Below are 27,383 nucleotides of genomic sequence, written 5' to 3' on the forward strand. Positions count from 1 at the left end.
AACCCGCTTTGGTCCCAGTCAGACAGCTGAGGGACTGATTCCTCAGGCCCCAGAATGTGTTCCCAGTCAGTGCTGAGCCCACGTCCTGGGTCTTCAGGCTGCTGGCTTCCCACCCCTCCAGGGCCCCCCTACACAGTACCCGAGAGCATATATTGGGCAGGGAATACTTGTCAGTTGAACTCTGATGCTATTGAAAAAGTCCAAGGTATAAGAAGGCTGCTCAGGAGCATTTTAGAGCTGCAGAGTGAAGCAGACCCATGCCAAGGAAGCAGACAGAGAGGCTAGGTGGCTAGCTGCATTTGTGTTTATTGTTTTTTTCCAACCTCAGAAGAACATGAGGCCAGGGGCAGCTGGACCCATGGTTCTATCGGGCCAGCTAAAGTCATCTGTGTGGAGGGCCAGAGTCCATGAGACATTCACTGAGGGCAAGATCAACCAATCCAAGGGGCCTGGCACCTCCTCTTCTGTGTCCTTCATGCCCAAAGCCCCCTCAGGGATTCATGATGCGGCAAGAATGAGTGAGCAGGTCCCAAGGAGTGGGGCAGCCATGGGATCAAGTAGCTGTCAGAAGCTCCATGGGAGCCTAGCCAGGCTGCTGGGCACCACCCCTTGCCCCAGAAAGAATTGGGATGCTGGGATGGTTGAGATGGTCAGACGCAAACAGGACCTTCCCAGGCCACCTCTCCCTGAGCTCTTTCCCACAGTCCCCATCCTGCTCGTATCACCAGATGTCCTTGGTCTGTACAAGGTCCATCTCTTTCAGAGGAACTGACCCAGCAAGTAAGGTCAGGCATCCCAGCACCTCCCTAGGATGCTCTCCTAACAAGAGCATCAGCACAGTGCTGGGGCTTCCAACAAGCCCCAAGAAAAGGGAGGTGAGAGAAGCCTGTAGGACTGAAGTACCCTTGAGCACAGGGAGGAAGCCCTCTCCCCGTTCAGGGCTGTGGGTTGAGGTCTGCCTGCAGCCCTGGCCCTGCATCTGTCTGTGCCGTCATCCACAGCATGGGTGTGAATCCTGGAGGGACCACTAGTCCGAGCTCAGTGGGGGCAACACCTGTAGACCTGGTGGGGAAAGGAAAAGATGAAGATCCTGGAGGAAGGCTGGCCACAAGGCGACAGAAAGCCACTTCTCTCTTCTTGTTTAGCCTGGGCCACTGGGTTTTGTGGTTCTGACAACTGTCTAGATGGGCCCTGGAGAGGGAGACCTGGACCTCAACTCCCCATCCCTGCTAGTCTTTTGGAGAGAGCCCATCCAAGGGCCGGGGGGTTGGCGGGGGGGAGGCAAGACCCAGCCAGACACCTACCGTAATTAGGAGTATGCCAGGCCTTGAAGTCCCCGAGCTGGAGAATGAAACTTGTCAGAATCTTCAAAAGGCTGGTCTACAGTAACCAAGGAGGGGAGCCATAAGCCATGTGTAGCCTGCACCCCTCTTGATTGGAAGCAGCACGCACTTTTTCAGGGCAGAGCTATCAAGAGCCTTGAAGGTAGTCAGCCACCCCCACTCCTAGCCTGGGCCCAGCACTGCAGACAGTTGGGTGAGGTATGTCCCCCAGACCTCTTGGGAGGTGCAGCCTCAAGCCCTTGCTCCCCTAGTTTCTTCAGTCAAGAGAGACGACTCGGGGTCGTCTTCTTCTTTCCAGCATGTCTCCTTCAGAGGGCCTCTCTCACGGTGAGGAAGCGGACAGCCACGTATCAGGATGGGAAAGGACAGAGGGCAGCCTCCAGAAGTACTGATACCTAATGCAGTGATGGCAGCAAGTCTTCCTCCCACATCCCACGAAATTCACCCCTTCCATCACTCTTGCCTCTGCCTAAACCCCTCGCTATGGTTTGCTGCAAGAGAAACTGGTGGTTCTCTGTCCTTTCTATTCCCTGCATTTTAAGCTTCAAACACACTTAAAAATTATCCAAAAATTGGAAATAAGGACAAACATGACCATGTTCTACCTCAAATCATCCTAGAGCATCATCTAACAAGCCCACCCCAAGAGTCATCTTATCCGAGGGGATGCAACTCTTTTTGACTTGCTATATACATTACTGGTTAGAGCCCAGGCTTTGTTAAGTTGGATGCTGACTTGGAAGAGATTGATAAATGGTACATAAATTATTTCACTAATGGACTGTGGGAGGGGTGACCTGGTCTCAATTCCCTATCTATAAAACGGGGAAGGCAAAGCCAGGCTAAAGTTTATCTAAGGTCAGCCTCCCTCCATTGAGTGAGTGACCAGGTCGCTCATGATGGTGTATGCTACCCTCCGGTGGACACAGGGAGGTACAGGTCAAAGGCATGCAGTCCACGCTACGGTTCCTCCAGCTGTGCGTTGGGTCTTTAATCTGGGCTCAACTGGATGGGGGTGAGGCCCTGGAGTGGTTTCCAGACCTTTTCCAACTAGTATCTGAGTCTTCTTGATGGTCCAGAGTGAGACCATCCCAAGCTATGAGGCCCAGGGAAGAGGGTCCAGATAGGCCTCCTTGGACCCCTGCAGAGCTTCCTTCTCTGCACCCCCCAGGGAGAACTGGGCAACTGGCTTGAAGCTCTTGTGAGATACGGATGGAGTGGGCCCCACAAGCCCAGCTGCTCTACCAAGTAGGTCCCAGCGAAGCAGCACAGAGCACTCACCTGGAAGCCCCTCTCCGTGGGTTCTGGGGCAGGCCTGGGGTGGGGAGCTGGGCGGGCGCAGCACGGGGGCAAAAGCGCTCCTCTGTTTGACAGCGGAGATCATGTGGACAGGCGAGAAGGAGAAGACGCTGGTGGTAGGGGCAGCCGCCGGGAGGGACATGGAGGAGGCAGAGGCCAGCGGGGGGCTAGAGGGCATGACTCCGGGGCGGGGCAGGGAGGGGCAGGCGCAGCAGGGAAGGCAGTGGGAGACACAACAGGGAGACAGCACCAGAGTGAGCAGCCTGGCTGCTGTCCTGGCACGAGCAGTATGCCCTGTGCGGGCTGCTGAACTGGGTGCCAGGCTCAGCCCTCAGTGGGAGGCTGTCAAGGTTTTGGGGGGACCTCTGGAGGCAGCCTGAGAACCTCTAGGGTTATGGGCTAGCGCTTGCTGTTTGGGGCAGGGGGAATCTAGAGCCCCTTTCTCTTAGGGTTGGAGATGATAAGACCAGAAGAGGTTAAAAAAGCAAGCAAGCAAGCAAGCAAAATCAGAACATCCAATGAAACCAAATACAGAGAGGTGTCCATAAAGATAGGAATGAAGATGAGATGGAACAAGTTAGGATTCCTGCTGAAAATCACTGGGATTCTGAGACACTCAGAAATCCTGATGGGCCCAGGGGCATTAAAGTTAGAGTCAAAGGTCAGGGTTCACAGCAGAGCTGGGGCAGGTGGTCAGGGTGAAGTTTGGGGGGTTCACGTAGGCTCCTGTTATAAAGCCCCTCTGTCCAGGATCACAGCTCACACAAGAACCCTAACTCCCCCTGACAAATATGTTCCCCTTACCAATTACACTCCCTTTGACTCCTAACACTTTGTTCTCTTCCAGCTTAATGCCAGTCCTCATCATCTTCAGCCCTGGTCCTAGAGGCCTCCTCCATCTCCTCCTTCCAGCTCGTTAATTTTAAGGAAATGTACAAAAATCCACATTCTCAGATCGTCCTGTTCTCTAACCCCCTGACCTCCACAGCTGTGGCTTGTTCTCCTGGGAATAACCAGGGAGCCTCCCACACACAGCCTTTGTCTGCCCCTCCTTCTTCTGCCTCACTTCCTCTCTTGGGGCTCCTGCCCAGGTCATTTCTGGATCCCTCTTTCTACATCCTCATCTGAACCCAATTCCCCACCTCTCTTTTCCAAACACCAATAGGACTGTGATCTGAGTGTTGTTTAAGCAGGGGGCAATGGGGTGAGGGTGTGGGTTTCCTGAAAGAAACCAGTAGCCTGAGAAAACTGCTTTTGGCATTTAGAAAACACTCTCATCCCCATCCCCCACCTCCTACTTTGGAACAGTGATGCCTTCAACAGCTGTCCCTATTCCAAATGTGCTCAGCCCCATGCATCATCTTTAAGACAATGCTGACTGCTAGCTAATGAGGCCCAGGGAACTCTATGGAGGGCTTGACATGAATGGCAGAAATGTACTGTATCTTTCAAGGCCCAGAGCTCACAGCTGCATTTTGCAGCTTGGGTAGTACTGGGAGTTGTGGGTCAGTCCAGAGCTGCTGGTGGCTGAAGCAGAAGGCAGATAAGAGGTCTAAGCAGACAGCTTCTGGCAGGGACAGTTCCGGATGTCATTACAGGCACGCCCTGGCAAACTCATACACCCATTGGAGTGCCACCACAAAGCATGCACAAGGGGAGTGGATGGGGACTGGACAGGACACTACTAGATGGCACTGGAGTGGGGCTGTGATGCTGGAGTAGGGCATAAGCAGCTAGGGAATTCTTGACCTCTTGGCTGAATGGGAAGACTCCAGGCAGTTGGCTTTGGCCCTCTGGGGCACTTTGTTTCTCCACTGCTGACTGATTGTACTGAGTGTGATGGATAAGAGGGGCTGGTGTTCCAAATTCCACCAGCTTTGATCTGGGGGGAACCCTGAGACAGGTGGTAAGAGTACTGTGCAGAACTGAAGCAAAGTGGGAGCACTGTAGCCTAGCTAGAGCAAAGAGGAGACAGGAGTCTTGGTGGGGACACCAGAGGGTCATGGTTTATGTGGACATCAGCACAGGGGGCTTCTGGTCCCAGATACTGAGCCCAGGCCAAAGGCAGAGCCCCAGAATCCAACTCACAGCCAAAAAGAGAAGTACCGAGGATGTAGGCCATGGCAAGGAAGTCTAGGCAGGTGCCAGATACGTTGGTCTTCAGCAATAGCAAACAAAAGACAGGGGATAAGCTAAGGAAAGGCAGGAAAAGCCACACAACCAGCTCCTTCTTGGCCGGCTTTCCCATTCTTCTGGCACAGCAGTGTCTCCCGGGAATCAAGGTGCATGCTCTCTTACAATTGCTGGGCAAGCTCCTTGAAGGTGAGCAAGGGTGGAACTATCCCCCAAGCCAGGTGCTTTACAGAGTTAAGTGCTTCATACATGTCTGCTGAATAGCTAAGCTATAGGAACCTGTAGACAGGCTCTTTTGGAACTTCGTGTTGGAAGGAGGGAGTTGAGGGCCATGCATGGTAAAAGCATAAATGCCTTCTGCTCATCTACCCAGCTCTGAGCTGCACACCCTAAGAAACCATACAGAAGATGGTTAGTGCCCACAGCTAGTGCTGGGATGCACAGTCACTGCACTCTTTCTGAATTGTGTCCAAGCCCTTTATGTACACTTGCACATTCAGGTCTGAGAACAACCTTAAGCAACAGATGATACTGATCCTGTTTTACAGAGAAAATTGAAGTAACTTGCTGAATGTCAGCTCCTCATTTCAACAAATGCTGAATCCAGGTGTCTGACTATACAGAATTCTCTTGCTCTGCACAACCAGATTGTGGGAGCTACCTCTTCCCTCCTCAAGCCCCCGCGTCTCCTGGGGGCCGTGGGGCCAGGTGGACACCTACTTTTCTTGCGCCCTGAGTTTCCTCAGGCTTCCGGCAGGGGGCACCAGCCCTCCTCCTGAAGCCCTGGCATACAAAGGGGGAAGGCCGGCGGTCCACTAGATTTAGGGAGGATACCCTGGTGTTAAAGCTCATTTCAGCAGGAGGGAAAAGCTAGAACCGATGTGCACAACTGCGGTCAGCAAAGAGATAAAGGTGCGAGAAGTGCCCTGGCCCCAAGGTGGCGGAGTGGGTCTCCAAAGGCAGAGAGAGGTCGCACACAGGAGGGCAACGCCAGGGTCGACGCTCAAGGGACAGGTGCCGGGAGTTCCTCCTTCCAACCCCATAGGCTAGGAGGGGGCCAAGCTGAGCCTCATTCTGCTCCCCGGGGCCTGGTCCTTCCCCCCACCCCCCGGGCAGGGGACACTCACTGGCGAAGGGTGAGGTGGCCGTGGAGCCATTGAGGAAGCTGGGGGACCCGGGCACACCGAGGCCGGTCACGCCCGGGGCCCCGTAGCCGCCGAGGCCAGCTCCGAGGCTGCCGCCGTAGCCGCTCTGCTGTGAGCCGGGGCTGGGCGCGAACCCGCGCGGGGACGCGCTGCCACAGCTGCGCGCATACCCTGCGGGAGAGCGGCCGTCAGTGGCGCGCGCCCGCAGGGAAGGGGCCTCCGGGCGGCGGCGGACGCACCTGGCTCCGGCCCCGGCGTGGCGTCCCCGACGGCGATGGCCAGCGGGCTGCTGAAGGCGTTGATGCCCACGACGGCAGGGTGCGGGTGGCTAGGCGCCAGGGGTCCTAGCGGCGCCGGCGCGCGGGGGGCGCTGTACAGAGCCTCGGCCACGTCCGCCGCGCGCTTCAGGAGGAGCTCCTGCGAAGACAAGAGCGGGCACGGCCGGGGCAGCAGCGGGCGCCGGGAGGCGGGCAGCACCCGGCCCAGCGCGGGGAGGCGGGCGGAGGCGCCATACCTGGTTGCCGCTGGGCACTCCGTACAGGGCCTCTGCCAAGTCGGCCGCCCGCTTCAGCAACACTTCCTGGGGGCAGGGGAGGAGACGGCGGACGGAGGGGCGGCCCCGGGCGGGGGTGGCGGTGGTGCGGGGGGGGCGGGGGGGGCCCGGAGCTACCTCTTCCCTCCCTATCCCCCCTCCGGCCACCGGCCACCGTCCTCCCTGCCTCGCCCTTTTGAGTACCTTGGGCAGCCTCTCGGGGTCTCCGGGGTGTCTGGGAATAACTTTCTGCAGCCTCTGGAATCCGTAGTCAATGGTGGGCTCATTCAGGGCTGGGGAAAGGGGTGGTGTTTGCAGGACGCCCCTCCCCGCATAGCGCCTACCAGCAAGCAGTCCCCGAGCCTGGATGCAGAACCCCTCCTCCGAGCCCAGCCCAGGCCTCTGGGAAAACTCTAGGCACGTGGGTCAGCAAGGTTCGGGAAATTTCTTCAGTTCCTTTCGTGCTCATTGATTAAACAAATGTTTACTGAGCCAGGCCCTGTGCCAGCTGCTTGGCATTAATACACATGCACTATAGGATCTCATTTGTGATTTGAAAAAAGACAACTGTATAAATATTAACTTAAGTACTCCTAGGGACAAGACTGGAGAGTTTTGTCTGCAGCTTTTGTCTGAGCTTATAAGGAGTAAACTATTTATCATAAAAAGATAAAAAAAAAAACGCGCAACAATCTCCATTTATCACCGCTCTGGTGGACTCTCAGCGGCGCCTGACCGTTAGGGGTACGCCTGTGCCCCAGGAATGGGCTGGCCCACACCCAGAGCTCTGGGGTGGATGCTGCAGCCTCCTGACCAGGCTTCCAAGACCTCTTCCCTCTTCCCTTCCCCTCCCCCCTCCTCTGGTCTGGTGGAGACCTATCTCACCAGCCTTAAAGCCCTACCTCCTTCTCCACTTCAAACTCTACATTTAGTGAATTTCCTTTTTTGATGTTGTTTAGTTGCTAAAGTTGTGTCGGACTCTTTTGCGAGCCCATGGGCTGTATAGCCCACCAGGCTTCTCTGTCGGTGGGACTTCCCAGGCAAGAATACCTGAGTGGGTTGCCATTTCCTTCTCCAGGGGATCTTCCCGACCCAGGGATAGAACCCACGTCTCCTGTATTGGCAGATAGATTCTTTACTGCTGAGCCACCAGGGAAGCCCATCTTAAGGCACTCCTTCAAGTGTCTTCGTACTTGCCATCCCTTCTCCTGGGACACCTTTTCCTCCTCACCTCTACCTCCTTATTCACCTCTCTGGTCCCAGCTTAGCAGTTTAGCCCACACTCGCACCTGGAGGTTTTCTCTGACCATCTACCAGCTCTTCCACTGTGTAACTCTACCAGCCCATGTGGTGTTCCCTGCTTGTCCCCTCTCACTCTTATATTGGAGCTCCCCAGTAAGCAGTAAGTAGGGTGCCTCTTGAAGGGCTCAGTGAATATCTCTTGGGTGGGGTGGGGCATTGGGGAGAAGTGCTGGAAGGTGGCAGTGGAGAGCATACTCTATTTGGCCAGGGGTCAAATAGAGCCAGGAAGGGGGATGAAGCCACATCTTCAGGAGTGGCCTACACGCCTGTCTTCTGTTAACTTTTTGCCCTGGCTTCATGCAAGGTATGTATGTGTGTTTGTGTGCATGCAGAATGAAGCCTGGGGTGGCTTGGGGGAACCAGGAGAACCAGGAAGATTTGGGAAGCAGCAAGTTATCTGGGGGCACCTTTTTTTTTTTTAACTTTTTATTTTGCTTTGCAGTATGGAAGGGGATGACAGAGGATGAGACAGTTGGACGGCATCACCGACTCAATGGACATGGGTTTGGGTGGACTCCAAGAGTTGGTGATGGACAGGGAGGCCTGGCGTGCTGTGGTTCATGGGGTTGCAAAGAGTCGGACATGACTGAGTGACTGAACTGAACTGAATAGCCAATTAACAATGTTGTGGTAGTTTCAGGTGGATAGCAAAGGGACTCAGCCATACATTTACATGTATACATTCTCCCTATTGGGGGGCATCTTTGAAATAAATCTCCCCATGGAGATGTTCTAGACACTGGGGAGTGCAGAAGGTAAAGCGGGTGCAGGGAGTTGCTCTGGTGGAGGCCAGGGAGGGAAACAGAAGTGAGGGAAAGAAAGTCCAGAGAGGAGGTGTCCTGGGGTGTGGGGTGAGCACCAGCAGGGGCTTAGGGGGTCTGGCCGCCTGGTCACACCACAGCGATTTGCCGACTCCCATACCAGGGCTAGTGTGTGTGACGTGGGGCTCCTTCCCGAAACCCTGGGCCTCCCCTCACCCACCCGACTCCTTACCTGTGTAGACAAAGCGTCCCGGGGCTCCCTTGCAAAACTGCTTGGATTTGTAGGACAGGGTCACCTCCACCACCCCAGGGATGTGCCGTGGGGGCGTCTGAACCCGTATGGCGTGGGGCGTGATGAGCTGCGAGGGGAGAAGGGAGGCCTGCGGGTTCTGACCCGGTGAGGGCAGGGTCCAGCCCCAGGCTGGGAGGGAGACTGGCGGGAGTGGCCCACCTCACTCCACACGAGCACGTTCCCAAACACGACCTGTAACCCATCGAAGAAGTTGTCGCCGATGACAATGACGGTGGCGCCGCCTGTGGTCCAGCCCTCCCCAGGACTGATGGCCTTGATGCAGGGGGTGGCAGCTGGGAGGCAGGAGAGGAGCCAGGTCAGGGGCCCACGCCAAGGTGGGGACTGGGGCTAGGGTGTGGGCTGGGGGGTCCTGACCTTCGGAGGGGTCCAGGCGGCGTGCCCTGCGGCCATGCTTGGAGTTGTTGTGCACAAACATGTTGTCTGACACAGCCAGCACGTGTCCGTCCACGCTCACTGTTGTGGACACCACCACCTGTGGGGAGAGCCAAGGCCAGCCTGGCTGGGGCTCCCGGTAAGGGACTGCTGGAGGGCACTGCCAACTTGAGGCTGGTGGCTGGATACTGTAACTGTAGTTCAGAGTCACTGGCATGAGGAAGAGCTTCAGCCCCTCTGGGGCTGAGCTGGTGGAAGGGGGACCAACTAGATCAGGTGACCCTCTCACATACACAATCTCTGGCTGCCCAGGGGAACGGACCCCCAGGAGCTAGAAAAATCAAAAGCCCTGAAAAAAAAAATCCTCTGACTCCTTGGGCAGAGTGGCTACTGTTTCTGCGCTCACATGCACCACAGGCTGTATCCCTGGGGCGCCAAGTCAGGAATGGGTCTTAGGCAAGTGCGAGTGAGCCTTTTGATGGGGGAGGGGGGCATCAGCTTGAGAACCCGTTGGCAGAAGCCCCACCCTTGGGAGGAAATTGGGGCTACTTCCTTCTTCCCTCTACCCTTCACTGGGAGGGGTGTGCAGGTTGGGGATGTGCTAAGGGCAGCTGCTCTCTGCTTCACGCTATGCAAATTAGCTGGGTCGTTAATCATGTAAAAATGTCACAATTAGCATCTCCTTAAGTGGGACTCTAATGAAGCCTTCCTTGGCAGCCAGAGTAAGTGGAGACAGAGCTGCCCCACCCCCAGCAGGCGCCAGGCTCCAAAACATGGGTCTGCGCAGAGATCAGCCCCTGGGGCCTTAGGGTGGCAGGGTCACATCATGCCCGCCACCCCCCCTCCCAGCAGGAAAGGGCAGGTTTGCAGGGGAGAACCCTCTCCTCAGACCCACCTGGAAGCGGCGCATGTCTCGGGGATTCCCCGCGTTCTTTAGGCAATTCTGGTTGCATTTGAGGAAGAACTTGAGGAAGAACCTGAAACAGTGTGGTGGGTGGGCTCAAGGGTCTGGGGGTTCTAGAAACAGATGGAGATCCAACTGCTTTCTGCCACGCCGCCTCCCAGCAGGGCAACTTCCCCTCTGCCTGCTCACACAAGGTACACCCCCCACATTCCCATCCTAAGCTCTATATGCACAGGGTACATGTCACACATCCAGGAGACCTGTCCCAACAACAACTTCACTGTCCAGAAAATCTCCCACCTCCACAGTCTGTAGATTACATAGTGCTTAATTATCTCACAAAGTATATAGTCATCACATCTATACACAGTATGTTCATCCTAGAGAACACATCCATTATATATATACCAAATATACTTAGTACTCATGAATTATTATATACTCCACATGTAGCAGGTACTCCCACTTACCTGTAAACTTATCCCATATCATGTATATTTGTCATAGTATATGCTCATCACTGGAGAAGGAAATGGCAACCCACTCCAGTATTCTTGCCTGGAGAATTCTGTGGTCAGAGGAGCCTGTTGGGCTACAGTCCATGGGGTCACAAAGGGTGGGACACGACTGAATGACTGAGCACAGCACATGCTTATCACATACATAGTGTGTTTGTATCACATAGCGTGTCCTTCCCCTAGAGTGTACCTATCAGTCTGGAGATGTTACTCATCAGGAACAGTAAATATACCATATGTACTCTGTATATTGGAGAAGGAAATGGTACCCCACTCCATTATCCTTGTCTGGAGAATCCCACGGACAGAGGAGACTTGTGGGCTACAGTCCATATGGTCGCAAAGAGTCGGACATGACTGAAGTGACGTAGCATGCACGCACACTGGATATGCCTTATATACTACTACTCACAAGATACAGCCATCACACATAAAGTAGACCTATCGCACTTCACAGAAGCATATATAATATGAACTCTACATCAGCCTGGACCCATGATGCACATGAGGTATGCTGATCACATACGTCTATATCATCATGCACAGCGTATGTCCATCCTACAATGTATATGCACTGAAGGAATATGAGTATATGCATGAGTACACCATTTTTATGTTGTATGTGATTTCCCAGAATAGTCGCTGCAGACGTTGTGCTGTCATCACATGTAGCAGATTCCCCCTTCCTTCTTGACTAGCACATCCCCCAACAAATTCCCCTCACACACAACAGACCCTCTGTCCCACTACATCCCCAGCAAACAGATCTCCTTCACACACATTCTATATCCCTTATGAGTATGCTTAGTCTCTCAGTCGTGTCTGACTCTTTGCAACCCCATGGATAGCCTCCCAGGCTCCTCTGTCCATGGGGATTCTCCAGGCAAGAATACTGGAGTGGGTTGCCATGCCCTTCTCCAGGGGATCTTCCCCACTCAGGGATCAAACCCAGGTCTCCTGCATTGCAGGCAGATTCTTTACCATCTTAGCCACCAGGGAAGCCCTATATTCCTTATACACATAGCAAACACTACACAGAGCATATCGTCAGCATATACACGTGGTGTACCTGCCAGACACACTGTACAGATACACAGTGGATACCTTCTTTTGCACATACAGTAATTAGAAAAAAGCACAGTATATGCAGTGATGTGACTGACTGTTTTTTTAGATAAACACATGAGAACTTGATCCTTCTTTCAGGCAGTTGATGGGGATGGTGAGACCTTCTCTTCCCCCGCCCACTCTCCATGAGGTAACCATGGATAATACTCTGGTTTTGTACTGTTAGTAAACTCAGGATACTATTAGTCATCTGCCTTCACCCCTGCAGGACTCTGTGAGCATCTGGGGAGTTGCTCTTTACAAACTGTAGCATTCTGGGATACAGTCTCTGGGGGTCCCAGTACAAAGCATAGCCTCCTGGGCTGCTCTATGAGCTGAGCTACTCCAGTCAGCTGCCTCAGTTGATCAGCCCCCTGGTTTTGAACTCCAGATGTGTACATCCATTTAGCTCATCAGAGTTGCCTCCAAACTCTATGAGCATAAAATCAGATTTGTAGCAGGCTCTAAAAGCCTAGTCCCCAAAGCGGAAGTCCCCAAGTCCTGGGAGGGGTGGGCACCACCCCTGGATAGAGGTGTCCCCAGGGGCCACCCCTCAGTGGAAGGTGGCAGCAGTCGCTTTCCTGGAGATGTGTCTCCCCTCCCACCTCTGAGCCCTTAGCCCTGTCATGTTCCCCCACACAATGGGTCCCCTTCTGGGAACCCCTTTTAGTTCTCTTTCCATAGAGCCGTTCCACCAGCACACATCTGCACCCACAGTGGACACCACCCAAACACTTTCATGTAGTGTAGACCTTCTGAACACCCCCGCAGAGCATTCTGAGGTGCAGTCACCTCCTGTGACCCTGAACAGTGCATACCCCACAGGATACCGTGTAGCACAGACAGCTTATATGGCCCCCCAATTGTAGTCACTACAGTGTGGATCCCCTATATGCCATAGTAATAACTCCCTAGACCCCTATGAGGGCCCTGTGGTGTATAGCCCTATACCCACAGTAGTTACCTCATACATGTCCCACATTTACATGACATAGAGTGTAGACACCCTAGTCACACGTGGTGCAGACCATTTCATTTAAACTCCATATCCATGTGCTTAGGCCTTTACACAGAGCTAGAAGGAGGAGGACAAGACACTGGATAGGACTCAGTCTCTGTCCTAAAGTGGATTAATGCTAGCCCTTGGACATCACTGAAGATTCAACAAGCATGGGACACACTTCCCTTATATCCACACATGTGCCCTGGACACCCCACCCCACTCCCAAACCTGCAGAACTCTGGGATGCAGCTGGAGATGAAGACTTCCCAGGTACTGCCTCACTGTGTGGCCTGGGGTAAATCTTCTCACATTTCTGGGATCCTTCCTCATCCATGAACCAGGAGAGAAGCAATTGATGCTTGCTGAGGTCCCTTCTGATCCCGCCTTCATTTCAGCCTCCCAAAGCCTCAGGCTGCTGCTTCCTGAAGGATCCTGGCTCCCCCTGGGAGGCTCCCTCATCAACCTCTCCCATAACCCTTGCCTGGCAGGTCTCTCACCCTCTCCCTTCCCTGTACAGGTTGCGTCTGTCCTTTGGATCCTCGCCAATTCCCAGTCTCTGTCTGGCCAACCTCTTCTGGCCCTTTTAGGCTACAGAGACCACCCCTCCCTGAGAACCCCAAGACTCTGCTGGTACCTCCATCTTTGCAGGCCTTTCCTGGGACATCTCAGTTTCTGAACCCCTGGTTGGCATCATCTGTAGGGTAGTACTGAATAAGAAGCAACCACACAAGGCCTGGGCTCTCTGTTGGGGGTACTGAGGCCAGTCCCCCTTTTCTTTCTTCCTGAACCTCTAGCTCAGAGCTGCACACAGTCGATGCCATCAGTGGTGGAGAGGCTGACGTCTCACCCACCGCCATCTGGTAGTTGCTGAGGCTGTGTCCAGACAGCACCCATCCAGTCAGAGGCCAAGCTGATGCTAACATTGCAGATAGCCTGCGGGTCCACCAGGGATGTTAAGCAAAATCATCTACGACTTGGAAATAAGGCAAAAAGATGACAGTGAGTTCTTTCCAGGTCATCCTGGAACAGTGGTTTTCAAAGTGTGGTGCCCAGACCAGCAGCATCAGCATCACCCGGCAACACGCTAGAAATGCAGAATCTCAGGCTCCACCTGAGACTCACTGAACCAGACACTCTTGAGGTGGGACTTAGCCATTTGTGTTTTCATAAATCCTCAGGTAATTCTGATGCACCCTAGGGTTTGGGAATGACTGCTTTAGAGTGGCACTATCCAGTACGGCCGCCACCAGCCCTCAGGGGCACTGAGCACTTGAGATACGGTTAGTCTCAATTGCGGTGGGCTCTAAGTATAGAATACACGCTGGATTCCAAACATTCAGAAAAAAAGGAATGTAACAACATCTCATTAGTAACGTTTTGGTATTGATTACATGTTGAGATAATATTTTGGATATCTTGAGTTCAATAAAATATATGATCACAATTAATTTTACCAGTTTTTGTTTTTTAAAATGTGGCTACTAGAAAATTTTAAATGACAAATGTATAATGGCTTATGTCATATTTATATTACACAGTGTTTTTCCAGACTATTATGTTAACAAAGCCACCTAAGAATTAGCTGACTCTCTAGGGGAAAAAAACTTTGACTCATATTTGCTATTAATTGGGGCCAGACTATTAATTTAGGTGCTAATTTGCAGAAAACTGATGAGGTGCAAAATCATTTTTGTTGGGAGAAACAAATAACTTCTGCTTGGTAGAGAAATGAGCCCTAAAGATTACACTTTTATTGTTCTATGGACATTAACTAGTTTTGTGTCTAACTTGGCAATCTTATTTAAGTATTTTTCACATAATCTGTTTTTTCTCCCTCCCTCTCTCCTCAACTCTTTCCTCAATGGTCTATATCAGTCCTCTTAGCCTTTGAACCAGCCTTGTCATCCTGCTGGTTCTTCCATCAGTAAGTTACAGAAAACTTCAATGCATCTTGAGTAATAATTTATATGAGAATCATATTTCTAACATATTGAATATTATGCTTTAACAAGGGTGACTAGCACCCAAAGGGTCCTGTCCTCCAAGGTTAGTCTCAGGAATTCTGTAGCACAGGGCCTTGAGTCAGGGGGACTGTTCTAGTCTAGAGAACCAGAAGTAGTGCCCAGATGTGTCTCCCCTCTCAACAGTACCTGGCTACCTTCAGCCTTGGAAAGGTGTCTCTGGGCCCCTCTTTCCCCACCCCGGGACAGTGACGCACCATCCACGTCCCCGGAGGCTGGAAGGCTGGGGTGGGGGGATTAACATGAGGACAGTCCAGGAAACCTCTCCATAGGCTGGCACCATAGGTGACACTTTGTTCCACTCTGAGGAGAGGAGGAGAACCCAGAGCAGTCTGATAAGGATGAGAAGGAGAATGGCATTGGCAACAGGAAGGAGGAGCAGCAGATCCTTTGAGCCATGTCTGTACAGAGGTCAGATGTGCAGGCTGGGAACTGGAGAGGGCCAGGTAACTTGGTGGGAAGGGGAGCTGTAGGAGGTCACCCTATAGGGACCTAAGGCAGGAAGGCATGTGCCCTTCGTTGAGGGCCTGTGAGACCCTGCTTGTCATCAGGGAAGCATCCCCCACCCCCCCAGCCTGGATGAGTCCTGGTGCTGGTGTTTCTGAGCATCTCCCCTCCTCCACCCCATGGAACTGGAAGAGAGCTGGGGGAGGCTCCCCTTCTCTGGCTGGGATGGGCCACAGGCTTGGGGAAGCAAGATGAGGCCAAACCCACAGAGCTGGCTGACTTGTGGGTGAGCATTTTAGGATGCCGCCTGGGTTGGGGCAAGGATCTGTGCCTCACAGAAAAGTCAAGTACTAGAAGCTGCCACTAGAATTACTAGAAGAAACCACCATAAATACAAACATCAGTTACAAATATAATGCAAAACTATGCAAAAAAAAATTTAAACAGTGATCCAAGTCTTATTAACTGAGCACTTAACTAGTGGCTGGAATTCTGCTGAACCTACAACTTGCATTATGTTATTTAATCCTCTTATAATCTTGCTGTAGGTCTGCAATCATCCTCACTCTATGGATGAGAAAACCAAGGATCAGCAAGGATAAACGACAAAGTCACAGTAGATGCAAAGTCAGGATACAAACTTGGGACTTTGATGAACCACTGATACTGACTGAAAAAGTGAAAATGAAAGTTGCTCAGTCCTGTCTGACTCTTTGTGACCCCACGGACTATACAGTCCATGGAATTCTCCAGGCCAGAATACTGGAGTGGGTAGCCTTTCCCTTCTCCAGGGGATCTTGCCAACCCAGGGATTGAACCCAGGTCTCCTGCGTTGCAGGTGGATTCTTTACCAACTGAGCTATGACTAGAGTCATGGAAAAGTACTTTTAATTGGGGTTCCCTCAATCCAGGCCTGCCCTAGCCACAGGGCTGCCACTGCAGGACAATGCAGCAAACCTTCCTTCAAAAGCAGTCCTGAGAGGCAAGCTGTGCAGGGACCAGGTTAGCCATTTCATGGGGATTTCCTCAAGGTGACAGATTCATCAGGGGTGCAAAGGAGACACTAAGATTCCCTTGCTCCTAGTGTGGGGCCTTTGGCTATGCTGACAGCTGCTCTCAGTCTGAGAAGATTTTCAGGATTAAAGATCAGGACTTTAAGATGAGCATACAGTTGATCACTATTGAAGTTCAGTAAAGGATAGATGTGGTTCATTATTTTATTCTGCCTATATGTTCAACATTCTTTATAATAAAAAGTTTAATAAATGACCAGATGAGTTGTGAACCGTGGTCATCCAACTAACAAAGCATTTAAAAGGTGGAAGTTCTGCATCATGACTCTGATGCCTATGATTTAAGTGAAAGGTAAGAGTAATTCACCTGCACGCCTACCTTGCCACATCCTGAACTCAGTCTAGGCTTCCTAATCATCTCTATAAATGCTTTTTATTTCTCTCTGTAAACACAACTCAAGATGAAATTAAAATGAACCTTCCTTGTCAATGGAATATTCCATACCAAAGAAGCAAATGCTGAATTGAATGTGACTCAAGTGCAAACATTTGACTTATACATAACTTCTCAAGTGTGACACCACTGCATAAGGAAAGCTCCCCTCACACAATGCTTTACTCAAGAGACACTCAATACATAAGGGAAATGTGGAGGTGACTGATGTGAGTCCTCTGGCTTCTCAAGGGGTGGAGAGCAGAGTGGGATGGAACTGCTCTTTGGAAGGCTGTGTCCAGGTATCAGGTGGGCTGGTGCCTGCCTGGATTCCCCCACTCACAGCTCCTGAGAGTGTTATTAAAAGGCTCACAGCCAGGGAATTCCCTGGGGGTGCAGTGGTTAGGACTCAGTGCTTTCACTGAGGGAGCCTGGGTTCAGTCTCTGGCTGGGGAACTAAGATTCTGCAAGCTGTGTGATATGGCCAAACAAATAAATTAAAAATAAATAACTAAATAAATGGCCTATAGCTTTCCCCACTACTGGAAGATTATCCTCAGCCAGAAGCATATGCTCCTCACCAGCAGGCCGTGGCCAAAGAAGGACTAACATCACAAGGAGGACCAACTCTTAGTACTGTTCATATTCAGAATTCCCCAAAGGGGATTTCCCTGGTGGTCCAGTGGCTAAGACTCCGTGCTCCCAATGCAGGGGGCCTGGGTTTGATCCCTGGTCGGAGAAGGCAATGGTACCCCAGTCCAGTACTCTTGCCTGGAAAATCCCATGGACGGAGGGCCTGGTGGGCTGTAGTCCATGGAGTTGCTAAGAGTCGGACAGGACTGAGCGACTTCACTTTCACTTTTCACTTTCATGCATTGGAGAAGGAAATGGCAACCCACTCCAGTGTTCTTGCCTGGAGAATCCCAGGGACTGGGTAGCCGCGTGGGCTGTCGTCTATGGGGTCGCACAGAGTCAGACATGACTGAAGCGACTTAGCAGCAGCAGCAGGAAACTAGATACCACAAGCTGCAACTAAGAAGTTTGCATATTGCAACTAAAGATTGAAGATCCCGTGCGCTGGAACCAAGACCTGGCACAACCACATAAATAAATACTAAAAAAAAGAGAGAGAGCTCCTCAAAGGATCAGGCTGATGCTAGACTTCGGCTGAGACTATCTCCTGGCTAAGCTGCCTCTCATGTCCGGTCCTGCTTCCCTCACTCATTTCACCCCAGAGCTCTCTTCCAATAAATCATTTTCCCAAGAAACTCTATCTCCAGCTCTGCTTCTAGGAATCTCATCCTAAAGAAATTAAGGCAGAGAGCTCTCACCAGCTTTTCCCTCCCTACATCCTGGTGAGATAAATACTTAGAGCTGAGATTATGTTCACACTTCCAAAGAGAAAGCTGTCAGGAACTGAAAGAGATGGGCTGAGCCCAGGGGCACTTGTAGCTACAGGACTGTCAGCAGCAAGGAAACAGAAATCTGATCATAAATGCTGTCTGATAGAACTTTTCCAAAAGTGATATCCAGCAGCCACCTGTGGCTTTCTTTTCCATTTTATTTTAAAAGTAGTTTATTAATTTTTATTGGAGTACAGTTGCTTTACAATGTGTTAGTTTCTGGTGTACAGCAAAGTGAATCAGTGGCACATATACATGTATCTACTCTTTTCAGACTCCCTTCTCATGTAGGTCACCACAGAGCATTCAGTAGAGTCCCTGGGCACATGCGGCTTTTGAGCATTTCAAATGATGCTAGTGTAACTGAGAAACTAAAATTTCAAAAAAAACTTTTCTGCTATGCTGCAGAACTTGTGGTATCTTATTTCTCTGACCAGGGATCAAACCTGGGCCCTTGGCAGTGGAAGCATGGAGTCCTGACCACTAGACCACCAGGAAATTCAATAAAATTGAATTTGGCCTTGGGGGTGAAAATTCATGGAGGACCCCTCCTCCCACTTCTCCATCCCAGGTTGCACTTGGCAATAAATATCTAGTGTGATTCTGCCCTTTGCCCTCAACCTGCTTTCTCTCCCAAAATCTTCCTAGGATACTTGTTTTGAACACCTGCTTCAACCCATGTATTAATATCTTTTGCAACACTTCCTCTTTCTAGGTCTATACTGTCTGATAGGGTGGCTATGAGCCACCTGTGACTAAGTTTAAATTAATTAAAATGAAATAAAATATCCTGGCTTAGCAGGGGGTGCCTTATTTGGAAGAGTTATTTTGCTTCCAGGGAGAGTCAGGCACCAAAGGGCCTAGGCCAGAGAAAGGATGGTGAATGAGGAGGTTGGTGTGACAGTCTAAGCCCAAGTGCGGGTGGCCACAGTGGCGGTGGCCCATGCTACTTCCTGGTCTTGGCCTGGGGCAGCAGCCAAGGCTGAGTGTCCCCAGGGCCATAGCCACCTGCCAGGCCTGGACCTTGCCTTTCCACCATGATTCCCACTTGGGGCAGAGGTGGCTGCAGTGCAGATGGGCTGGGGGACTATAAATAGCTGGGGCGCATACATTAGCATGCCAATTCACCCGCACCCCATCCTCTATGCTAATGGCCCACCATGCGCCTGAACACCTTCTGTTCCCTTGCATGCATTTGCATGCACAATTAGCATAATCTTGTATAATTAATGAACAGCGTCAATTTTAGCTCCTAAGTAATTTGATTAACATGTTGATAGGGCACTTACTAGGCTCTCCAAACCTCAGGGCTGGGCATGAGGCCTGAGGAGAGGGGGAGAGGAGGTAGAGAGACTGCTAAGGGGCCCCCAGCTGCCCATGAAGAGTGGTGGTAACTCCATTTTCCCTTCATGGGGCCTGAGGGGAGAGGAGGAGGGATGAAGGGGCTGCTAAGGGGAGGCCTCTGGGCACCCCATGTGGAGAGTCTGGGACAGACTGGAGCAGTGGGTCACCTGAGCATGAAGCCCGTTTATTTTTGTGTGGACACAGACATACACACAGTCCCCATGCATGTCTCCCCAGCCTGGGGAATCTTCTGTGAATGTGGAATATTGGATTTCAGGGGAAGAACAGAACAGGAGGAGCGACTGAGAAAAAGTAGGAGGGCTGGGGGAGGGGGGATGGATGGGCAGATGGAAGCTACAGAGAAGGATAGTGTGCTTATGAGTGATTTAGGGATGTAAAGAGGAAGGTGGGGGTCCCAAGACTAAAGGGAAGAAGTTGTGTGTCCCTCTGGCCTTGGGTGGGTGAGTCAGGCTCCAAAGCCAGAGACCCTGCACTTCCTATCTGTGAATCATGTGAGGAAGAGGAGGGAGGTTGGCATGGCTTGGCAGCTTCCACAATGTGCCAAGCAAAACAGGGTAGAGAGAACAGACAGAAGGTTGAATGTTGCCCCCATCCTATTAGAGAAGGACTCATTAGCAGCTCAGACCTCCCAGGGCCCCTGGCAGAGGCTCACATTCTTCTCTTGCTCAGCTGTGTGGCCAGAGTCAGGAAGTACTTCTTTGACTCTGAATGGACTTCCCTGCTACTATCTAGGCTCAGTTTACTTACCCTCAAAGAGGATCAGTTGGGGTGAGACTGGGATGGGGGCAGTAAATAGTACTGTGGCAGGTTCTGTGCTGGTATCTCATAAATACATCTTACCTAACTTACAACATCCTTACCGACAGGTCAGCTTCGTTTGACAATGAGGAAACTGAAGCTGAGGGAAGTGAGACCTTGCTCAGAGTCATATGATGAGACAGTCCCGGTTGGCACGAGTCCCCCAACATTGACTAGCCCTTTATGGAGGGAATTTATCACTGAAATTGTAGACAGTTTACTCACTAGCCACCTCCCACTCCACCTATTACGCTCCCCAGGCCTCCTCCTGCCTGTACTGTCTCTCTCCTTCAATATCCTTTAGAGGCATTGACCACAGCTCTACTCGTGCCTCAGCCTGGGAGCCACTCTGACCCCGAGGTTGGCTTCAGTTGCCTAGATGTCTTCCCATAAGTCCTCGCTCTGGATTAAGGGTAGCTTGGGGACCCTTGTCCTTGTGATTAGCATCTTGTCCACGTGACTCCCAGGGCACATGGGGAATTTCTTATTAAACCCTTTTGATTCTTCTTCCCTTAAATGCACCCAGCTCTGAATAGAGTGAGGAAGGAAGTGAAGGTCATTCTGCAAGCAAGAGGGAAAACCTTTGTCCCACTTCGGCACTGACCTAGCAAGGAGGTTATAGGACTTCTATTTCCTCAAGGGGAACTACCAGAATGGGTCCTAGACAAAGAGCTGTGTTTGCAACATTGGTGTGGGAATAAAGACATCTTACTGGAAATCATGGAAGGAGACAGATGCTACTGTGAGCTTGTTTTGTGGCTGCAGAGAAAAACAGTGACATTGACCATTGGGTTAGGAGGAGGGGCTTATTCTTTCACAGCCGCCACAACCCCTTCTCATCAGATTGTATTTGTCAGGTTGTCACTTTCATGCATTGGAGAAGGAAATGGCAACCCACTCCAATGTTCTTGCCTAGAGAATCCCAGGGACGGCGGAGCCTGGTGGGCTGCCATCTGTGGGGTTGCACAGAGTCGGACATGACTGAAGCGACTTAGCAGCAGCCTGATCTAGGCACTGGGGTCTAAGTTTGTCCACAGTGGGGTGGACTAGAGCTTGCCTCTACCAGGTGGCTCAGACACGATTTGTTTCAACAGTGTCACTGTACAACATCTACTGTTCACCAGACACAATTACATACCAGAGAGTATCCACAGCCCACAATGCCTTTCCACCCACAGGAGCCAGAGGAAGAGAGCTGTGGGCCTCTCATGGGAGAAGATCTTCCCCATTCCCTCCTATACCACAGTCATCCTGGTCAATTAGGTAATTATTTAGTTTTAGAGCTGTGGCATCCAATTAGGTAGCCATACGTGGTTATTTAAGTTTGAATTAATTAAAATTAAATAAAATTTAAAGTTCAGTTCCTCTGGTGGGCTGCTGTCTCTGGAGTTGCACAGAGTCAGACACAACTGAAGCGACTTAGCAGCAGCAGCAGCAGCAGCCACAGTAGACCAAATGCCCAGTAAGTACGTGTGGCTAGTGAGTACCATATTGGTCAATGCAGAACATTTCCATCATTACAGGAAATTCTTTTGCAGAGTGTGTCTTAAAGTCTTATATTGTTCTCTAGTTCCTCTTATCATTATGTAAAGGCTCATGTAATTACATTTTGTGTCCTCAACAGCTCTGTAAGCTTTCAGAAGGCAGGAATCATTGTTTGAACCTCTCTATCTTTTCCCAAGCCTCTATCATAGTGCCTACCCCACAGCAGGTGCTCACGGATTCATAATTACTATGACAGGATGAATGCTGTATCAAGCCCCCAAATAGAACTCTGAGAATTGAAGAGCAAGGATCTTTGAAAATCTGTTCCTCCACAAAACAACAGGAACATAGGCAAAAACTGTCAAAATCAACTTTTTCAGAATTCTGAAAATTAACAAAAGGTTTGCAACAGTCCAGGGGGTATTTATTTAAGAAAAATGGCTGAATCTTAGTAAGAACGAAGAACTTTGCAGTTGTTGTTGTTTTTGGCCATGCTACACAGCTTGTGGGATCTTAGTTCCCTAACCAGGGATTGAACCAAGGGCCTCAGCAGTGACAGCACAGAGTCCTAACCACTGGACTGCCAGGGAATTCCCTGCAGTGTTTTAATTTGCCCTATTCCCAGATCTGTAGTAGTCTCGCAACCATAGTAGTTGTAAAAACTAGCAGCCTAGTAGCCACTAAAAGGGACAGATTGGGTTTGGATCTTCTCAACAAGTTGTATTTTCATACAACTGTCACAATTTGATCTGCCTGGCAGTTCCCTGACAGCCCTATTTTCAGGACTTGTTATCTGGCCTGACTCAGAACTTGCTTAGTGGGAAAATCCCTATTCTTAGGGTATTTGTTGAAAACAACCAGTGGCAACTATTGAACACTGCTGTTGCTTGAGACAATGATAGTGGTTGAGGCAAGACAATAAGTCTGGCCAAAAAGCCTTACAGGAAAAAGTGGGAATGAGATGTTTACGGGGGGCTCTGAAAAGTTCTTATACATTCCTCAGTATATAAATGGCCATGAGTATGTGTAGGGAAGAGCACATGCCCAGGAAAGATCCCCAGAGGCCTGAGTCTCTCCTCTTTGGCTGACCGCGAAACCCTGCACAAGCAGAAAGTCAAGGTTAAAGCAAAGTTGAAAATTGCTGGAGCATTGAATGTACCTATGTGTGCCCCAATACACACATAGAACATTTTGGCAAGAGTTGAAGACTTATTGGTTCAAGGATTTAAGGAAATGCCCGTCCAATCATGAGCTGACCGCTAATCTAACTCAATAGAAACTTTAGTGGTCACACATGACAGAAAATGTAGACTTTCTATAATTAATCCAGGAAAGTCACTAAACAAACAAACAGCAACAAACACTGGCAAGGGGAATATGATATCCAGAGTTACCACACTATATTATTAAAATATCAAGTTCTCAGCAAATAATCATGAAACATGCAGAGTAACAGGAAAGTGTGGTCCATATGTGAGACATAGTCAACAGGAACTGTCCGTGAGGAAGTCCATATCTTAGACTTACTGGACAAAGATCTTCTATCAGCTATTATAAATGTTTAAAGAACCAAAGGAAACCACGTCTAAAGAACTGAAGAAAAGTATGAGAATAATATCTCACCAAATAAGGAACATCAATAAAAGATACAAATTATTATAAAAACAAAATTTAAAAGAAAATTAACATTCTTTATTCTAAAATAAAAATTTCCCAGAAGAACTCAACAGCAGGAGAGAATGAGTTGACAGGAGAAAAACATCAGTAAACTTAAGATAAGTCCACTGAAATTATCCAGTTCTGGAACAGAAAGGAAAAAGAATGAAGACTGAACAGAGTCCATGATATTGTGAGATACCTCCCAACAGGAGAGAAGAAAAGGGGGCAAAAAGAATGAAGAAATAATATCCATAAACTTCCTAAGTCTGATGAAAAAACTTATCTGATATATAAGAAGCTTAAAGAACTCTAAGCAGTATGAACTCAAAAAAATTCACATGTACATACATCATAGTCAAACTACTGAAAGACAAAGACAAAGAAGGAATCTGGGAAGCAACAAGGAAGAGAAGCAACTCATCATGTACAAGGGATCCAGAATAAGATTAACAACTGACTCATTAGCAGAAACCAGGGAGGTCAGAAGACAGTGGGATGATGTAGTTAAATTGCTGGAAGAAAATGATGTCAACCAACAATTCTATATCTAGCAAGACTATCCTTTAAACATGAAGGATAAATTAAGCAAGTTTACACGAATAATAAAGATGAATTAAGACATTTCTAGTGACTTCTCTGGTGGTCCAGTGATTAAGAATCCAGGTTGTAAAGCAGGGGACATGGGTTTGATGCCTGTAGGGAAACTAAGATCCCACATGCTGTGGGGCAATTAAACCCATATACCTCAACTAGAAAGTCCACGTGCCACAAACTACAGAGTCCATGAACTTTGGAGCCCATGTGCTGTAACTACTGAGCCTATGTACCACAACTAGACAGAAGCCTATTTGCTGCAACAAAAATCACTTATGCCAGATGCTGCCAAAAAGTAAACAAAAAAATTTTTTTAAAGGCATTTCTAGATAAAGACTAAAAAAATTCATCACCAATAGATCTTCCCTATAAGAAATACTAGGGAGTCCTTTAGTATGAAATGAAGGGTACAAGACAGTAATATGAACCTATACAGGTAAATATAAAAGACATTATAAAGGTATTTTGTTTGTAAATATCTTGTTTTTCTACCTAATTTAAAATACAATTGCACATGTGTGAGGGCAGGAGATATATTGAACACTGTACTTTTTGCTCATATTTTTTATAAATCTGAAACACTCTAAAAATAAAATCTATTAAAGAAAACATCAGAAAGCAGTATTATAAAACTGTGTTGAAGAGTTTATAATGTGTAAAGATATAATCGATAAAGATGTGATAAAGAAGAAGAGGGGGAATGGAGCTATATTGGAGCTATATATGAATCCATTATATATTGTTTTATATACTTGCATACTTTGAAATTAATCATCTAATATATATAATCTTAAATTAAGATACCACATGTAATTCCCAGGGCAATCACTAAGGAAAAAAGTATTAAGGGAGGAAGGGAGAAACTAAATATATAACAGAGAGAAAACATAGCAAAATGGCAGACATAATCCTACTTTATCAGTAATTACCTTAAATATAAATGGATTAAACCCTTCAATTAAAAGGCAGAAATTGGAAAAATGGATTAAAAAAATCCTTCATATGCTATCTATGTGAGGGATAGTTTAGATCCAAAGACAGAGAAATAAGTTGATGATAAAAGGGCTAGAAAAGATATATTAAGAAAACTCTAACCCAAAATTGCTGGAGCAGCTTTATTAATAACACAGAGAATAGACTTTAGGACAAAATTGTTACATAGGAAAAGAATGACATTTTATAATTATAAATGTGTCAATCTATTAGAAAGAAATAACAATTATAAATATGCACACCTGATAGTAGAGCTCCAAAATACATGAAGCAAAAAATGACAGAACTGATGGAAGAAATAGATAATTCAACAATAGTTGTAGATTTCAATGCCCTACTTTCAATAATGGATAGAGTGACTAGATAGAAGATCAAGAAGGATCTTCATCTTTCATAAAGATTTAATTTATTATGATCAATCATAAAGATTTCATTTCCACCTAGATTGATCTGAATTAAACATGATCTCCATTAAAACGTTACACAATCAAGACTGGGAAGACAATCTTCAAAATGGGAGATAACATTTGCAAATCATACATCTGATAAGGGATTAATATTCAGAATATATAAAGAATTCCCACAACTCAACAACAACAACAGAACAAGTAACTCAATTAAAAATGGGCAAAGGAATCCAACAGGCATTTCTCCAAAGATGATGTGTAAATGGCCAACAAGAATCTAAAAGGATGCTCAGTGTCACCTATCCCTAGAGAAATACAAATCAAAACCATAATGATATATCATCTCACACCCATTAGGGTGGCTACCGTAACATTTTTTTAAAATACAGAAAATAACAAGTGTTGGTAAGGATGTGAGAAATTAGAACCCTGTGCCCTGATGGTGGGATTATAAAATGATGCAACTGCCATGGAAAACTGTAGAGTGTTCCTCAAAGAATTTAAAAAACAATCATGACTCGGCAATCTCACTTCTGGGTATATATATCCAAATGAACTGAAAGCAGGGTCTCAAAGAGGTATTTTCATACTCATATTCATAGGATTATTCATAGTAGCCAAGAGATGAAAGCACCTGAATGTCTATCGATAGATAAATGTGGTATATACATAAAATGGAATATTATTCAGCTTTAATAGGGAAGGAAATACACGTAATATATAGCATCCTGTTACTTGCTACCACATGGATGAAACTTGAGGACATTATTCTAGTTACAAAAAGACTAATACTGCATGATTCCACTTATATGTGGTATCTAAAGTAGCCAAATTCATAGAAACAAAAGTAAAATGGTGGCTATGAGGACTAGAGAAGGGAAAAATGGGGAGACGTTTAATGGGTATAGAGTGCTTTGTTTTGCAAGAAGAAAATTTTTGCAAAGAGATCTGTTGCACAACAATATGAATATACTTAACACTACTGAATTGTATATTCAAAAATAGAAAAGATGGCAAATTTTATATTGTGTGTTATTTTATCATAATTTAAAAAATGACATCAGGAAATCATTTTTTGGTAACCTAGACAATCTAACTGTAAAGTTAATATGAAATATATGATTAAGAGTAGTTGGGAAAACATTAGAATAATGAGGATGAAGTACTAGATCTACCAGTTACTAAAACATTTTATAAATCTTTGAAAAGTAAAACATCATCATATTTACACATAAATAAATAGATAGTAGATGTAATAAAATAGGATGGAAAGTTCAGAAATACATGCAATTACATTTAGACTATAGCATGGGTGACATTTATAGTCTATCCATGGGGGAAAATGGATTATTCAATAATTGCTATTGGGACAACTAGTAGCTATCAGAAAAAAGTATGGATGGACCCATATTTCCTACCTTATATCAGGATAAATTCCAAATGTATGTTTTCCTCTTCCAGCATTATGGCAGACTACATGTCTTGAAGTGCCTTCCCATTATAACTATTAATAGATCCTGTCCTTTAATCTAAAAAGTAAGAATAATCTCCAAGGATATTAAAAAAAAAAAAAAGTGAGTCAAAATCTGAGTGGAAACCATGAACTATAAGGTAACACAAATATTAGGGCTGTGTGTGTTTGTGTGCTTAGTCACTTAGCTGTGTCCAACTCTTTGCAACCCTTTAGACTATATAGCCTGCTGGGCTCCTCTGTCCACGGGATTTTTCAGGCAAGAATACTGGAGTGGGTTGCCATCTCCTCCTCCAGGGGCTCTTCCTGACCCAAGGAACAAACCTGTGTCTCCTTTGTCTCCTGCATTGCAGGTGGATTCTTCACCTGCTGAGCCGTGGTGGCAAATGCCAATATAAACACTGGAATGGAGAATAGAGACAACTCAGAGGAAGGACCTGGATCCTCTGAGGAACTTAGAAAGGTCCCAGGTTGATAGCACTCCCTGTTCCTGTTAGAATCAAATACAAATTCTTCCAGAAGAAAGCATACCCTGTTTTGGACCCAATTTGGTTAAACAAAA

At 48.2% G+C, this 27,383-nt stretch overlaps 1 protein-coding gene across 8 annotated transcripts in view; it reads right to left on the reverse strand.

Moving 5' to 3' along the window:
- Positions 1-286: 286 nt before the first annotated feature.
- The window catches only part of EBF4 (EBF family member 4), a 59,802-nt gene continuing 32,705 nt past the window's right edge, over positions 287-27,383 (reverse strand). For 5 of the 8 annotated variants that reach the window (XM_070801213.1, XM_070801210.1, XM_070801211.1 and 2 more), the window contains 11 exons: positions 10,096-10,177; positions 9,183-9,300; positions 8,967-9,100; positions 8,748-8,874; positions 6,657-6,745; positions 6,435-6,500; positions 6,160-6,337; positions 5,903-6,091; positions 2,625-2,822; positions 1,305-1,380; positions 287-1,062 (listed from right to left, as the gene is read on the reverse strand). In XM_070801213.1, coding sequence (XP_070657314.1) covers positions 1,310-1,380; positions 2,625-2,822; positions 5,903-6,091; positions 6,160-6,337; positions 6,435-6,500; positions 6,657-6,745; positions 8,748-8,874; positions 8,967-9,100; positions 9,183-9,300; positions 10,096-10,177 — 1,252 coding nt within the window. In that variant the 3' untranslated portion in view covers positions 287-1,062; positions 1,305-1,309. Of the gene's footprint in view, positions 1,063-1,304; positions 1,381-2,624; positions 2,823-5,902; positions 6,092-6,159; positions 6,338-6,434; positions 6,501-6,656; positions 6,746-8,747; positions 8,875-8,966; positions 9,101-9,182; positions 9,301-10,095; positions 10,178-27,383 lie in introns of those variants that run through there. The other 3 variants (XR_011570105.1, XM_070801212.1, XR_011570106.1) reach the window with 3 other exon arrangements.

Source organism: Bos indicus, chromosome 13, assembly GCF_029378745.1.
Source record: "Bos indicus isolate NIAB-ARS_2022 breed Sahiwal x Tharparkar chromosome 13, NIAB-ARS_B.indTharparkar_mat_pri_1.0, whole genome shotgun sequence".
NCBI lineage: Eukaryota > Metazoa > Chordata > Mammalia > Artiodactyla > Bovidae > Bos > Bos indicus.